At 42.4% G+C, this 16084-nt stretch overlaps 2 protein-coding genes and 1 long non-coding RNA gene across 12 annotated transcripts in view; 2 read left to right on the top strand and 1 right to left on the bottom strand.

Moving 5' to 3' along the window:
- The window catches only part of NBEA (neurobeachin), a 452703-nt gene that overhangs the window by 302762 nt on the left and 133857 nt on the right, over positions 1–16084 (top strand). For all 9 annotated transcript variants that reach the window (XM_064409011.1, XM_064409015.1, XM_064409017.1 and 6 more), the window contains one exon: positions 401–537. In XM_064409011.1, coding sequence (XP_064265081.1) covers positions 401–537 — 137 coding nt within the window. The remainder of the gene's footprint in view (positions 1–400; positions 538–16084) is intronic.
- Positions 2335–6472, bottom strand: MAB21L1 (mab-21 like 1). Its single transcript, XM_064409020.1, has one exon. The coding sequence runs from the start codon at positions 4282–4284 to the stop codon at positions 3205–3207; it is 1080 nt and encodes a 359-aa protein (XP_064265090.1). The 5' UTR covers positions 4285–6472; the 3' UTR covers positions 2335–3204.
- LOC135295497 (uncharacterized) lies at positions 10535–13582 on the top strand. Of its 2 annotated transcripts, none has more exons than XR_010357619.1 (3): positions 10535–10638; positions 12112–12161; positions 13517–13582. It is a non-coding gene; the product is annotated as an uncharacterized LOC135295497 (long non-coding RNA). The 2 variants fall into 2 exon arrangements; XR_010357618.1 differs by lacking the exon at positions 13517–13582 and adding an exon at positions 12309–12459.

Genomic DNA, 16084 nt, shown 5'->3' with positions numbered 1-16084 from the left:
GCCCCCGGCCCGGCCCGGCCGCCGCGGGGTCCCTGGCCTGCCAGATCGAAGCGGTGCGGAACGCGCCGCCGCTATCGCACATAAACAGTGATAGCGTTAACGAGGAGCAAAAGGGCATGAAAAGAGAGGGGACCTTCTTCTAAGAGGCAGCTATTTTTCACCCTAACCCCTCTGAATTTCGCTGCTGTGATTTATCTCGCAACCCCGGAGCTCACAAACTCGCTCGTGCCCCGGCCGCGGAGTTCAAAGCGCTGGCCGCGGGCAGGAGGGGAATGAGCACGGCGTTTACAAACTGGGTTTACGAGGGGGCTCGCCGGGCGCTGGCTCGGCGGAGGGAAGGGCCACCGGGGATGGGCCGGCCGGGCGCCTCCAACCTGACGCCGCTGCCCTTGCCTTGCAGGCCCCGTGGTGCTCAGCACGCCGGCACAGCTCATCGCCCCCGTGGTGGTGGCCAAGGGGACGCTCTCCATCACCACCACAGAGATCTACTTCGAGGTGGATGAGGATGACTCGGCCTTCAAGAAGATCGACCCCAAGGTGAGCGCGGCGGGCGGGCGGGAGCGGTCGCGGTCCCCTGTCCCGGCACACGTGCGCCGGGGCCGCCCCCTCATTCCAAACTCCGCTCCTGTCTGCCGCCTTTCGCTGCATTTAAAGGAAAAAGAAAAAAAAAAAAAAAAAAGCGCAATGTATTAATGATGTTAAATCCTCTATTACGGCAGCGTACGCGTTTTCCAGCAGCCTTTCGCGCGGTGCCTTTGTATGAACGTGGTCAGATTTAGTAGTTAAGCCAATTGCTCTGAAATCCCTGGAGGGAGCAGCAGTCCTAGCCCGCAGCCTTCCCGAGACACAGCAGAGGGCTTTACGCCTTCCGAGGTTATCGGAGAATCCCGTTATTTCAAAAACGTTCGTTTCCACTTAAGAAAATACGGCGCATTTTGTAAACACTTTGCAACTACTGAAATGAAAGTTAATTCTTGTTTTCTGGGGGAAAAAGGAAAATGGGGGAGGGGAGAATAGACATGTACCGAAGACTTGGTTGCTGGGAAAGCTCTGGTTTTTTCTGAAGTCATCTACTACTACCAATTCCCCAGCGCCGCCCCACTTCCCCCTCCCTTCCGTGAAAACCTCCAGCCCAGCCGCAACAGAGCAGGGAGGGGTGCGTGACTTGAGCGGAAACCTTTGCGTGGCTTTCTCCCCGCGGGAACGGCGCGGGGGATGCCACGCGGGGGAGGAGGGGGCACACGGAAGGGACGGGTCTAACAGGGCGCTCCTCTCGTCTGCATGTCTTTTTATTCTTATCGCCCTTGCTTTATTTCTTTGCTATTGCTCTGGGAAATGTTGGAAGAGAGGAAATAGGAGAGGTACTTTTATAGACTTTGGGGTTTGGGTTTTTTTTAATGAGAAATATTATAAATAATGTCCTAGAGAACTCCTCGTCTGAATACGTTCGTAATGAAGTGATTTCTGTTTGGCGAATAATTTGTCAGACTGGGGTAACAAGTTTCTGTCAGAATCTCTGGGTATAACAGTTTCGCTAAAGAGCACCCGCTGGAAATAGTTGCTAGTGGGTGTCACACAGGAGATCGGCCTCTTTCAGCACTTGTTGACTGTTAGGACCCTAATCAAAATCCGCCTTTTTAATTTGCGTTTTGACTTAAAAGCCATTTAAAAGAAATGCATCCTGAGAGGGACCAGGCAGTGCAGTACACACGGGCGGCTTTGGATTGCGTGCAGTTTTGTAAGCACGCACATGTTATTCCCTCTGAATGCCCTGGGAGCTGAGGGGCTTGATTTCTGCGAGTGGAACTGGCAATCTTATCACATTCGTAACGGATTTGTAGGTCAGAAGTAATATTGTTGTTCACTTTATTGGTGCTGGCTCTCACCTATAAATTTTATTTTCTGCTTTATTAGTACCTGCACCAAATTGCTAGTTTTATCAGGATCACTGCTTACTCAAAACACTGCTTCACAGATACGTTGTGTTTCCTCAGCTTTGTCCAAAAGCCAGCAGAAACACAATAGCACCGTATAATAAACTCTTCAAAACAGACTTCTTTCCTGACGGCTGAAAAAGTGTAACTGTGTTAATAAGTACTCTGGTGTCTGACAGTTGCTGATGGGTGATCTGGAGCTAAATTCCAATATGTTTGTGCAACCAATACTTCCCTATTCTACAAAACTATTCAAAATGCAAAGTCAGGACTCTGCCCTTAAGTTTTCTGCTTTACAGGATTTAAGCAACTATCTGCAGAAAGGCAAAATCAACAAAACATAGCTGCCTCTGGTTTTTCAAGTGGAAAACTTGATCCAATATTGAAACGCTTACCCATATGCATTTTACTTCATTTATTAGCTTGTAATTAAATAAATCAGCAACAGAAATTAAAATCTAAATCACAAAAAGTAATTATCCAGTGTATTTCAAGTGCATTTTCAAATATATAATTCCAATATTCAAGCGTTATTATATAAGCAGAATCCAAATTTCTTTTGAATATATTTAAATAACATTTCAAGTATATTTATGGAATGTTAGAAATAGAACAAGCAATATATATGAAACGAAAAATGTAAACTTGTTAAGTTCAGACACTTCAAAAGACAATTAACAAAAGTACCGTGATAAAATCTACCTTTTTAAATGGTATCTTCTTTTTTAGCAGAAAATGTCCTTGAAGTATCCAAAATGGCAATTTAACTTCTGTTCACCAAATCACAAAACACCAACATCCACAATTTCAAAGACAATGTGAGATCACAATATTTGATACAAATTAAAAGGTACATTAGGGTTTGTTCAGGTGGCATATCCAAATAGCTTTTACTCACAGAAGGTTTACATAAAAATACCGGGTTTTGTTATAATCCGTTGGTACCGTTTTTAGGCAGAATGGTCACAATCAAATTACGGCCAATTTTCCTTTTCAGGTAGCACACTTTTTTTTTCTTTCTTTCTTTTTTTTTTTTTTTTTAATTTATTTTTGTTTTTCCCTCATGGGGAACTGCAAAACTGTGACGAAGAGGAACGATGCTTGCTGTTCTCATTTGCTTTTCTTTGTGAAGAGCCTAAGCTATATTCCTTTTTAAAAGAGAATATTATTTGCATTGTCAAGTGGAAATATATGACTTTTCAAACAGGCATCTTAAACTTCATCGGGAAATTAGCAGATTTATCGGTCAGGCTGATTTTATAGTTACCCTCTAAAGTTTCTCCAAACTTTTCGGGTTGGTAAGTATTTCCCTAGCCAGTCGCCAGGTTTGTTTGGCCGCGTTTTCCAGGGCCGAGTGAGGTTTGCCCTGAAAGAGGTCTAAGTTGGGCAAGAAGTAGTGCGGGCACCTCCTGCACTGGAGGCACGAGATGAGCTGCAGTAAAATCCCGTTGAGCCGGTCCCCCAGGCACGACTCGTCCCAGTCCGATTCGCGGGGATGCTTTTCGCATTCGTAGGAAACCAGAGTCTTCATGTGATAATTATTCAGGGGCTGGCCCGGCAGCTCCAGGTGACGGTCCCGTAAGGTTTTGAGGATGGAGAGGCATTTCTTCCTGCAGCCGCCCATCTGCAGTCTGTTCTCGGCTTCCGCGAACTGCAGCACCCAGGCATCGCTCTCGGCCGAGCTCTGCTTGCCGGCCAGAGAGTGGCACTCCTTGGACAAGAGGTTGAAGCCTTCCGCCTTGACCTCCGCCACCCGGTTGGGTCCCGGCCAGGGGATGTGGGGAAGCGGCCAGTGTGCAGCACTCCGCGGCCAGATCCCCGTGCACTTGAACGCTGGAGTGATCTGCACGACGTAGCGATCCCTGATCCTCAGCTTCACTTCGCTGGTGTCCGCCACCATCTTTACCACGTCTCTGTAACTGCACTTATCCACGGCTTGAGCCACCAGAGTCTGGAATCTGGACCGGATTTTGCGAGCGGAGAGGTAGCCAGACGCCGTGATGAACTCCACCCAGAGGGACATGCTCCTCTTGCGCCCGTCGCTTAACTTTAACACAGCGCAGCCCGGCAAGGAGCCGTCGTCCACGAAGTTGAAAACCCCCATTTGGTTCAGATACAGCACGACTTCAAACTCCGTGGGGGAGATGACTTCCAGCCCCTCGTAGCGATTGTCCATCTCGTTCAAGGAACTGATGAAGCGAGGTTCCTGCACCTCCACCTCCTTCAGCACGTCCGACACCACTTTGCAGACTTCTCGGATCGTTTTCGCGATTGCAGCTTTCCTGGCTTGGCATTTCTCATTGTAGTATTTATTCAAATGATACACCAGCTTGGCCTGGGCCGCGATCATGTTGGGGCAGAGATCCGGATTGTATACCGGAGTCTCGCAATAGGCTGTGGGATCCAATGCGGCTGCTATGGCTGGAGCCAACTTCAGAGGAGAAACAGGCTGCCGCACTCTGAAATGTAACAAATGTTTTTCAAAATGCGCCGGGGCTGCTGCTCCTCAGATGCTCTCTTCCTGCTTTTTTAGATCAGCCGTCTTGAAGTGTGTGTGGCGGGGGGGTGAAGGGAGGGGGGAGCGGGCGGGGGACTGGAGGGGGCGATATTTTTCCTTCCCCTTTTTTTAAAGGGTCCGTGAGTGAGAGGAAAGCATCGAGAGCAGCACCTTTCCCAGCAGCAAGAAAAAACAAAAGTTGCACTGAGACACAGCGAGGGTTCCAGTAGTCAAAATAATAAAACCTCTTCGTATTTATTTATGTTTTCCCGTAGTAATCACCGTGTGTATGCAGGGCGGTTAATCAGATGGTGGAAAAAAGTGCCGTGTGTGTATGTCAGAAGAAGCTGGCTGTTGGTTTGTATAAGAGCCCAGATGCACTCGTGTGGAAATTATAAAGGCAGGGCCAGGCAGGCGGGCGGCCAATCGCCACTGGGCTCGTCACTGCAGCCTCTTTCAGCTCAAACCCGGCTAATTAATCCCTCTCTAGGAGATAGATATGTATACACAGCCACACACACACGCACACGCAGGCACATATAGAAAGGTAGAAGGTTACCGGCTAGACAGCCGCCCCGGTTCTCTGTACACTCGGAAATCAAGAGAAATCGCTCTCCTTTGGGTGTAACTTGAAGGGTATTGACGTTTCGAGAGGACTTGGCAAAACTGTGCCGCTCCGTACTGAGTCCCTGCGTGCCTCCTCATGGCCGGGACGCGAATGCAGGTGTATTAATGGGCATCCATCAACCAGGGGGCTACAGACCGGGCTCGCTCCGGCAGGAGCACAGGCGTAAATTCATTAACCCCCCACTCGGCGTCACATCACGCTGTCCTTTTCCTCCTGATAGTTGTCTATAACTGCAAGCGAGAAGTAGGTTTGGATTTTTTTTTGCTTTCGTGAACCGGCCAGCGAACAAGGCAGCGGATTCACGGCAAATTTAGTGTTCTTTGGAATAAAATATTGCTCAGAAGTCCACGATTTGTATTGTTTTAAAGGATCTTCTGACGGGCTCTAATCGATTTTGAGGTTTAATGCATTTCGGCATTGTCTCTGCCTTGCTTTTTGTATTTGTACCTTATGAAGGGAGAATCAATCGCTAAACATATCTGTCAGGTCTTTTTCACGTTCCTTCCAAAAATCAAGTAGCAGAAACAGACGGTAAATCTCCTTTGTCAATTCTTAGCGTCGTTTTTATATTCTGTATTGCTCTCCGATATGTTGTGAGGAGTGGATGTTCGGCTGCTTTTCGAGACGCACTATAAGTACCTATTAATTTCAAACCTGGAGGATTTATCGTAGAGCGAGCTGTGCTAGCAAGCTGCGCTTAGTAAATGTGCACACGGGAGGCACGCTAGCGACTGCAAACATGCTGGCTTGCTTGTCTGACAGTTTGGGGTTTCGTCTGTGTGATGTGTAATTAGCAAATTTCGCCTTCGGTACTTTAAGTGTTGGTAATCGGGACATTTATTTGCAAATAAGCTGGAGTGGTAAGCTCCTCTGCTTCACAGCATTTACTGAGCTTCACTTTAAGAGAGCCCTAAATCTATATATATATATATATATATATATATATATGTACACGGGGGTAAAAAAAACCCAAAAAACAAAGCTTTTTACCGCTTGGAATCTTTAAACTACTGACCGAACACCTTTTCCTAAAGTAGGATATCAGTCGCTGAGGAGAAGTCATACCACAAAGAACATTTCACGACATTTATTCAGCGTACGAATGCGACCAACTTTATTGCACATAGCGGAGAATTTGTGACTGTGCGCCTGGCTCCCTCGGTTTAGCGGTTATATGGGTGTTCCCGTGCCGCTCCCGAGGAGGAAGCCGACGGGAATCCTTCCCAGCTCATGAGCTGCTGGGGCTGTCGCTGAAAAACTGCAGGTGACCGGTCGTCCCGAAGCAGCTTACCTTTTTTCGGCGGCAGCCCTTGGCCGCCGGGAGAAGGGCGACCGCTTTCTGGCTGTTTGGGGCGGAGAGGAGGCACTTTCCTCCCGGGCTTTCTCCCTCCTCCGCTTAGACACGCGTGCCTCCCCCCGGCCGCGGTGAGTCCGGCGGCGGCAGCGGCGCAGAGCGCCGGTCCCGGTGCCGCCGGAGCGGCCTCCGAGCAGCGCTGCCGCCGTCCCCATGCCGGGCCCGGCGCTGCCGCCTCCCTCCCTCCCTCTCTCCTCCCCCGCGGGGCGGTGGCGTGCGCGGCCGCTGCGCTGCGAGCTCCGGGGGCCGGCCGCCCCAGCCTTCCCGGAGCAGGCGCTTCCAGAGGCTCGGGCTGGCTCCGAGGGCACGGGCCGGCGCCTCCCCGCCGCTCCTACCGGCGGCTGCGCGGGCAACCTGCTGGGCGGCGGGGCCGCTGGCCGGCCCGCTTCCCTTTTCCCCCTTCCGCGGGGACCGGCGCACGCAGAGCCGGCTCGGCGGCACCGCCACCGGCCCCGGCGGCGGGCGGGCAGGGGGAGGCTCCTCTCCACCTCTCCGGCCCGGCACATCCCGCCCCACTGCCCCAGGATGGGGCCCGGCACGGCCCTGCCCGCCCCTCGGGCCCGGGGGCGATGCCGGTCTCGCCGTGCCCTCAGACCCGGGGCCGCGTTGGCCGCGGCGGGCACGGCTGGGCCGTGCACAGGAAGGAAAAGCGGACAAGTTGGGACCAACTCCGGCGGGCGGGTCCCGGGGACCGACTGGTGCGGGGGAAGGCCCCGGTCCGGCCCCGGTTCCCGCCCCGGGCGGCGGCCGCTGCTCCCGCAGCCGCCGGCTCGACACGGCCGGCGCTGCCGTGCCGGGGGCGGCTTCTTTGGGATGGAAATGTCAAAGAGCCCCTTTCCCACAGGGTCACAGACCAGCGCCGGGTAAATCCGAAAGTTACAGCGGGCGGACAAAAGGTTGTCCCTTCCTCCCTTTCCGCCGAGGGAACAGCCCTTTCCTGCGGTGGGGGCACCCCTCAGCTTCCCAGGGATGCGGGAGCCTCAGAGCTGCACGTTAGCGATGGGGATGTTCCGGGCCAGGTTTTGCTTATTTTTGCCCCCTGGGTTTTAGCTTGGCAATTCCAGTTGCCAAAGGCAAAAGTGGAAAGGTCGTGGCTTTAAGCTGTCAGAAGTCATAACATTCATGACGTGGCAAAATTAATTTAAACAAAAATTACGTCTTAGATACTAAATCAGAGTTTTCAATGTGTAGTGCTAATTTTAAGCTACGATACCAAGTAATGCAAGGTTATACGTATTTATTGTATCTCGGTGGCTACGAGAAATATTAGATTTAGGCTTGATTAGGTGATGTTTAACACTGAAGGTCGCTATTGACTCCACTCGTCATTTCGTTTCACATACCAAACATTTTTAATAGTTAAAAAATGTGTATATTTAGGCATCACGGACACCACTGAAATGTGACTGTTGACGTGACCCAATAGTTTTCTATGACAAGAAGTCCGTTTGGTTTAGGTGTTGAAAATTTTCTATATGACTGTATATGATATAAAAATATAGATATTTGTCAAAGCTTCTGACGTTTTCCTTTATTTAATTTTTCTCTGTAGTTATTAATGCGTCCATGGTAAACTACAAAAGGAACACCTTTTCAGCAATGAATTTTATTTCTACCGGGTTTAGTGAGTATTAAGTTGTTTTGGAAAATCAGGATTAAAGTCACCTCATTAAAATGATGATTGATCATTTGTCATGGTAATGGTACCATATGATATTGGTGACTTTTACCAAATTGCTGTTTTCCAGATATTTCCCCTAATTAGGGGGTACTATAACAGTATTTCTTCAACTCTGCTTATTATATCAAATCTTTCAGACTACATTGCCTTGTCGTATAGTGCTCCTGTTATCCAAAAAGCCAAAAAACCAAATGCTGTTGAAAATCTTTTTATTCGCCCACGTTCCCAAATTGCAATTTGGGCTGGGGGAGGGGGAAGAGGAAAAAAAAAAAAAAGAAAAAAAAGTTGCCATACATATAAATGTAACCAATAATTTCTTTTTCATATGTTGAAAAGTTTGAGTTAAAATGTACTTGCAGATGCATATCTACACAAAGGGCTTGCATGGATATCACTTTATATTTCTTATTATATAGTGATAGTTCTTCCACACACAACTGCTCATGAATTTTAAAGTTTTATTTTTTAATATCTGCCAATTGCACTAGGGAGGTAGGAAGAAAAAAAATGAAGCTGAGTTGATTAAATTATTTATCCCTACTGCTGAAGTAAGTTTGAAGGCTCATTGAATGTATCTGATTTCTTAGCTCCTCTTTCTCCCCTTCCCCCCTTAATTCTTCCTGGTTATTTCATCCATATCATCCTGCCAGCAACAATAAATTCACTTCTTTTTTTTTTCCAAGTAAGAAAACTAAAGACAGATATTTGTGCTGGGTTTGCTACATGTGTCACATTTTATAAAATAGACAGCATCTTTTTTGTGTGTGATAAAAGTTGACGGTACCTTCAATTTTCTGTATTCTTATTTTATAGTTTACTTTTTGCCTCTGTTTTCAAATTTAGGAACAAATGAAAAGTTCAGATGTAAGTTACTATAATGTTTGCAATATTTCAATTTTAATAAATTTATACACTTCATTGCTAAGACTTGTGTGTATCAAGTTCTGCATATTTTGGTACACAAGCATTTTTCCTCTGTTGTGAACAGTTCTCTGCAAATTTTTAAAAATTTTTTTTAGGGATTATGACATAGTCCCTTTTACAGTACACAATTAGCATTCATTAGTGTTAAACTTAATATGTATGTCTTTGCTTTCTATTAAAAATTAAAGAAAAACATGAAAAGAGTTTGTATTATTGTTGGATTTGGTCATCCTAGGTCATACGGATGAACTGTTAAAGCTTTAAATTCCTCTAATCTGCAGTCTGTTAAGGGGAAAAAAACAGTAATTGATTTGTTTTTTCTAAAATGTTGTGTCTCAAAAGTAAACACGGAACTTGCTCAACTGTGATTTTGGCTAGAACTGAAGAAACAAGTAAGCAGGAAAAAAATGCCTTGAATTATTTATTTGGTTCACTTATCCGTCAGCTTCTCCAAATCCAGACATTCCTTATAGTACAGCATTTTATTTAAGTAGTCCAACATTGGGTTTGTTTGGTTTTTTTTTTTTTTTTAATATAAAGATCTCTAGCTTGGAGAATGTTCTTTTTTTGCTGAACTGCTAGAGGAGTGAGGAATCAGTGGGGATTAGTGCCTTTTAATCTACTGCATCTGTAGTAGGCCATCCAACACTGCTGAACTCTCATTTACTTGCTATTGCTGTATATGATTAAGTGGCTGAAAATATTGAACGTTGCCCTTGAAGATAAAGCTGTATGTGTTGGATGAGCAGCTTCTGAAGACTTCATGTCTAAACTAATCTTTCCCCTCAGTAACTTTAGCTCTGGAACACAAGAGAAGACTAGAGTGTTAGAAAATGTAAGTTGAAATTGAAGTATGGGAGCATTTGAAATGTGTCATTATATAAATTATGGCATCACACAATATGCTATGTCTTAGGAGTAACTCAGCATCTTATTAGCCCAGTCAAATGGGAGGGTGGTATGACTTGAACATGCTTAGTTTTGTGGCTGGTGCTTTTATGTAAGCTGGTTTCATACTGACTAGCAAACGAAACTACATCATCCTGTCAGTAGCTGCTGAAGATACTGAAATTAGCAGAAGACATTGCTTAACACATTTGAACATCAGCCAATAGGAATTATGAGTAAGCACCATTTTTGTGTATACATTTGGTCATATTATGTGTTTATTGCTAATTTTCATGCTACCAATACTTTGGGCATCTTATGTCCCTCCAACTCAAAATGAAACTTTGCCTTCTCTCTTTATGATTACATAAGTGTGGTAAATTATCTGTGTAACTAATTTCATCTTGATTTAGCTATGAAAGGACATACCTAACATATTTCAATGTAGACTTCTAGTTTTAATGTAGTGTATAGCTCTGCTCTCCAATATTTTCTTTCCAAATAACAGTGAAGGAAGGAGTTGAGTGAGTTGGTTGTAAGTGATTAATACGTTACGTTGAACCTTATGAAGGCCCTGATCCTGTAAATAACTGCTCATGCACTTCTCTGTGAGCCTAAAAGCACCTGTGACATCATAGGCAGGATCAGGGCCAAAACACTTGGAGGTCAACATTTGAAGAGGATGAGATACAGTGAGCCTCTAAAATATCTAATGTATCAAAGCATGTGTTGGTGAGGAAATACATTTTTGGCTCAAACATCTACACTTCTGTCAAGCAGCACTTCCCTATTAATTTCATTGTGCTTTAGCCATAGTGTTAAAATATCTTGAGAAAAGACATTGCTGTTTTGGCCATATTTTAACAACATGCTCTCACAAAAATGCCCCGCTCCCCCACCATCAATACACTCTAAAACCCTTCTGAGGAGGGTGAGGTTATTCAGAGAAACAGATGAAAGATTATGCTTCCAGAATCTCCATTTTGTCATCTAGTTTCACATATTCAGGACTTTTTCTAAACTCCCTAAAGCTACAGAGTATTTTAGCACTCTTAAATAAAAGCAACCTATTCACTAAGAACACTTATTGTTCCTAAAAATATCCTAACTGTAACTGTAATAGAAACATGTCAACCAACTTATTATTTAAGGAAGAAGAGGTGAGATCTTCTCAGGAAAAATATGATACTTAGATCTTTTGGCCTGTAAAATATTTTCCCACCACCACTCTGAACTTTTATTTTTTTTATTGGTGGAACATTGTCATTGTAGAACACAATATTTTATCTAGGGGAAATTTGAGCCTCCTATTAAGGGCAGCAAATCACTTCAGTTGCCTTCTTACTTTCTTACTTGAATTTGAAAATTTAACCTACATTGCCTATTGTCCTTCCTACATTTTGCTGCCAGGTTTTAGGCCAGCTCTAGGATAGAATATAAAGAAGTAGATCCTTTGTGGCATAGTGCTGATATCCCTGAAATGAGAAAGGCTATAGAAATAACATGTAGTCTGGTAGTTTCATAAATATCCAATCAAACTGTTGAAAGAGATATATTAGCTTGTGGAAATATCTGTTTATCTGAAAGGAATATTGCTATCAATTTTTCTTGATAGTTGAAATAGATTTTGCCTTTTAGAAAGTTATAATTTATAATATATTAGTGCCATTGAAAAGAAGATAAAAATTTACAGTGTAGCTGTTAGAATAGTGACAGTGATGTCTCTTAAGACTCCCTAGTTTTAGATGAGGCAAAGGAGACGTCTTTATGACTTCATATTTATGAATCTTATTTACTGCTTTAGTTGATAGAAAATAATTTTTTTATAAAATTAAGGAAAACTTTTAGGGGAAAAATTGTGGGGTTTTACTTTTTTTTAACGTCAATACTGATTTTAATGGGGTTATGCAGTGTGTACAGGCCTGCTGAGGGAGAAGTTACTGTGATCAACATGGTTCTATCTTATTTTCAGTAAATATTTTACCAATTCTAATTCTTGTTTTCTTCTGCAAATTATTTCCAGGAATAAACTGGATTCAATTTTCACTTAATTTTTTTAAAAATAACTCTATCAAAAGGAACAATTAATAAGTGCAGAATTCTTACCAGACCTCTAAAGCACAGGCGGGTATATGGCATATGCTAGGCTGTGCCGTAATGCTTGCCATTTTCACCTACACTTCAAGACATTGCTTCTTTAAATAGGTAAAAAATGACAGCAAGTATGTTGGACAACAGTTTTCTCATTATATTCTGTGAGTACATTCATTATGTATTATTAGTCCTTAATTGTAAAAATGAAATAATATAACCATTTATCTTTGCAAGCCCATTATTTATAATCTGTACATTAGAAAACTGCAAGCATCTACATGAATGTTTTCTTCTGTATGTATATTCAGATTTTTGACAAAGGGGATGAGAAGAAACTTTTTAGGCTAAACCTATGGCTAACCTAATCCACCCTTTGTAGGCGAACTGTATCTCAACATGGTAAAAAAAGTCCTCTCTATCCCCACCCCCCAAAATTCAGTTCTTCATTTGTTTTGTTCACCACGCTGCATTAACACAGTTTTCCCTTGTGTGCATCTGCCAGTGTACAATTTAGCCACGGGCATCTGTAGACCTTGTGGTGATCAGTATTGCAGGCAAAAGCCATATGTGTTTAAATAAAAAAAAAATCTCTTTATTTCATTTGCTGTTTTAACTGGATGGATAACTTCTGTGCCTCAAGACAGAGGAAGAGAAAATACAGAAATAATTAATTGCCTCTATTCTTGAGGCAGTTTCATTTTCCCTCTCCAATATGGAATGCTTGTCAGCTTCCCTGATAAATGACTGCATGTATTTGCATAGATTTTACATTAACACAAAAATTAGTTTTATTTGTGAAAAACTATTTTACATAATAATGCAAAATCTAGCATTATGGATTATGTTTCCAAACTTGAGACACTGTGGAGAAATGAGGGGTTTTTTGTGTTTGCTTTTTAAATTTTATTTGGTTTGTGTTAGTTGGTTGTTTTGCTGGGGTTTGTTTGTTTGTTTGTTTCATGTCAAGGTATATTAATTTTTAGTTTTGTATTTTGTTTTTGTAAAAACAGCCAAGTCAGGATCTCTTAATGTTTATAAACCATTTAGGTAACCTTTCAGAGATTGAATTATTGATGGTGGTATGAAAACAACTTTTTTCATAGACTTCTAACCCATTCAATTTATTAAATACACACTTAAATATGAATACATTTGCAAAATTTTGTGGAAATGTTTTGAAAAAAAATTAATCAAATTAGCTATAAATACACTATGAGAATATACTTTAAGTTTCTAAAGCTGCTATTAAAATAGTGCTCCATCAGGTATTCTTTCAGAGCATTAATATACTGCATTAACTTGTATGCCAGTGTAGGACTATTTTTTTCCGTATATCTAATAACCTGTCTGTTTTAAGCAATTAGGCACTCCTATCTTGGAGTGACAGTATTATACCTGTAGTTAAAAACTGTGTTTTGTTCACTATTTGTCATGACCATGAATAAAATCTACAAATCAATCAGTCTGAAATATCTCTGAAGGAAAATATACTGCCCTAATTTTATGCCAATTGTAGTTATTTTCAAGCGACGTGAATTGGATATTTGCTCACAGAATAAACCTGGTGTCTTGCTGTGTAAAGGTAACTGCTAATTGTATATCAGCCAGTTCTCCGTGATGAAAAAAATACAGATGCATTCACTGCTGTTATTTCATGCTCTATAATAATAAGAAAATATTGCTCCTTATGAAACACGCTATACTTGATGGCAACTTAAGGCAAAAGAGTGCCTTTGCCACTTCTTAAATCTGGGACACCCTAGGTGCCAGCTGTCACTGCTCAGCTAATGATGACAAATGCCCCTCTCTATGCAGATTGCAGAGCTTGCAGGCTGCTATGAAAGGCAGTCAGATTACCTTTCTTCAGATAGTAACTTAACCTTTTAAACTCAAGTGTCAGAATGAAATTATTAGCTGGGATAGTTTCAATATCTGTTTCTTTAAAAAGGGGAAAAAATGATAAGAAGGCAGTGACTTCAAATAATACCATAGCACTCATATCCACAAATCGTTTTTGCTTCTCTGATCTTTTAAAAATAGGAAATTGCTGCCACTGTGCCTGTGAGCACTCTATGGAGTTTGCTGGCATTGAATGCATGAATGCTGAAGCTGACCTCTCGGTTGCACTACACAGAAATGGGGCCAAGTGGGACAAATTCTGTCCTTGCTTACATCCACACAGTGTTACTGATGCACAGATCTGACAGATCACAGGTTAATGGATGCTATTTGTAATAGACCTTAATTGATCTTAGGTATTGTGGATATTCTCAGCTCTCTCTGTGGCAGTTCATGTTACTGGTCTTAAGTCTATGAACTTCAGTTGGATTCCACTCTGTAAAAATAACTGGGTATCTATTTTGTAGGTATGAGTGGTTTCACAGAACTCAGTGTCACATGGTTAATATTGCTAATTTAAAGACACTCTACAGTCAGAGGTTTGGAGTTGCTTCCTGGGTTGTCTTGAAAGTAGCTAACAGATGTGAAGATGTTACATAGTTCTTTAACAGCAAGTCAGAAATGCAACACAGTACAAGCACTGAATGTGCCACCCAAAGGTGTAGGGTATTTTTTGAGTGTGTGCACATATGTCTGTCCATGTTTTTCTGTGAGTCTATTTCCATGTGTTTATACACTTGAATGAAAAAGTAAACAGACATGTGCACATTCATGTCAATATTTGTACACATGCACTGTCCTACACATGTAACATCCAAACAATACATATTTCCATGTTTATATTAAAATGCTGACATATATGAGCATGTTTAACTAGAATATTATATTTGCCACTAAATCCGTCTGTGCAGTGAACTGCATACGAATATCAGTTTCCCTTTGAGCTAGAGCCTATTTTTATTGCAGTAAACAAGTACATACACCAGTCATTTCAGGAACACATCACCACAGCAGTGGGCAATAATAGAAGACTACAGAAAAGATGTGGAAAGACTTTTAATGAGATGACCAGGAACATTATGCTATATGGATGGAAAGAGAGTAGGAGGAATGTCCCAGACAAAAAAAAACTTACTATGATTTGCAGAAAGTATGGGAAGAAGGAAAAAATTTACAAGTTTACAGAGAAAGTTGAGATCAATGTTGCAGTAATTGCAGTGAGTTTGATTTGGTGGCAGTCATTAAAGGAAAGGTAATCTGATTAATGAACATAATATCAATTAATATTATTTTCTCCAGAAAATAATGAATTTGATTGTTGATATGGGTGTTCTCAAAGACCTTCAGTCAGCACTTACCTCTTTTGGTAATAGATGTGTGAAAGGGAGATGGTGGTTAATATTATATTAGAAATGTTTCATCTTGAAGTTTGGGGACAAGTGTTTGTTTTTGTTTAAGTATGTTGAATTTAACATCTTGTCTTGTTTTGTTGCACTGTGTTTCTTTTCTGTAAGTCATTATGTTCAAAGTATTTAAAACTATACATTTTATTATTTTTAGCAAGTGTAGCACAATCTGGGAAATGAAAAAGACAAAGATGTAATGATTCATCGTCAGCTTTCTCAGCTTGTTGGTTGAATAGGCATCAAATGAAGTCCAATGCCTATACAAAAGAAATGTTCCTTGTTTGGATTTGCCCCATCTGTGTCATCTGGTGGCTTATGCAATAGGAGGTGTTATCGCATGAATCCAAATGCACAAGCCAGTTGTTTTATGGACTCTTTCTGTGCTTGGAGGAGTTTATAAGTTGCCCACTCTATTGTGTGTCACTCCCAGATGACACGTGTGCATTCTGCTGAGCATATTTTGGGGGTAATTATAACTAATGAAGCCTGGTACACAGCTTGTTCACAGAGTGATTTATTCTGCTCCTGTCTGATTCCTGAGAGTTCTGTAAAATGGTTATATTGTGCCCTCCACTTTGGACATGTATGGGAGCATGTGGTATTGAGTCCATCAGAGAAATTTGCTATTCAGTGTACCACAGACTAATTACAAAGATATTGGCTAGCTACATCTGTTTGAAAATACAGTCAGATTGAAATTATAAATGGGATCTGTAACTTTAGGGATATTGGATTTTTTATGGCTCCTGTTTAGTCACTTACTCTTTCCAGACTTGCAG

The sequence above is a fragment of the Passer domesticus genome, chromosome 2, assembly GCF_036417665.1.
Source record: "Passer domesticus isolate bPasDom1 chromosome 2, bPasDom1.hap1, whole genome shotgun sequence".
In the NCBI taxonomy this organism is placed as follows: Eukaryota; Metazoa; Chordata; class Aves; order Passeriformes; family Passeridae; genus Passer; species Passer domesticus.
Note: the sequence above shows the minus strand (reverse complement) of the source record. Positions and strands in the feature narration are given on the sequence as shown.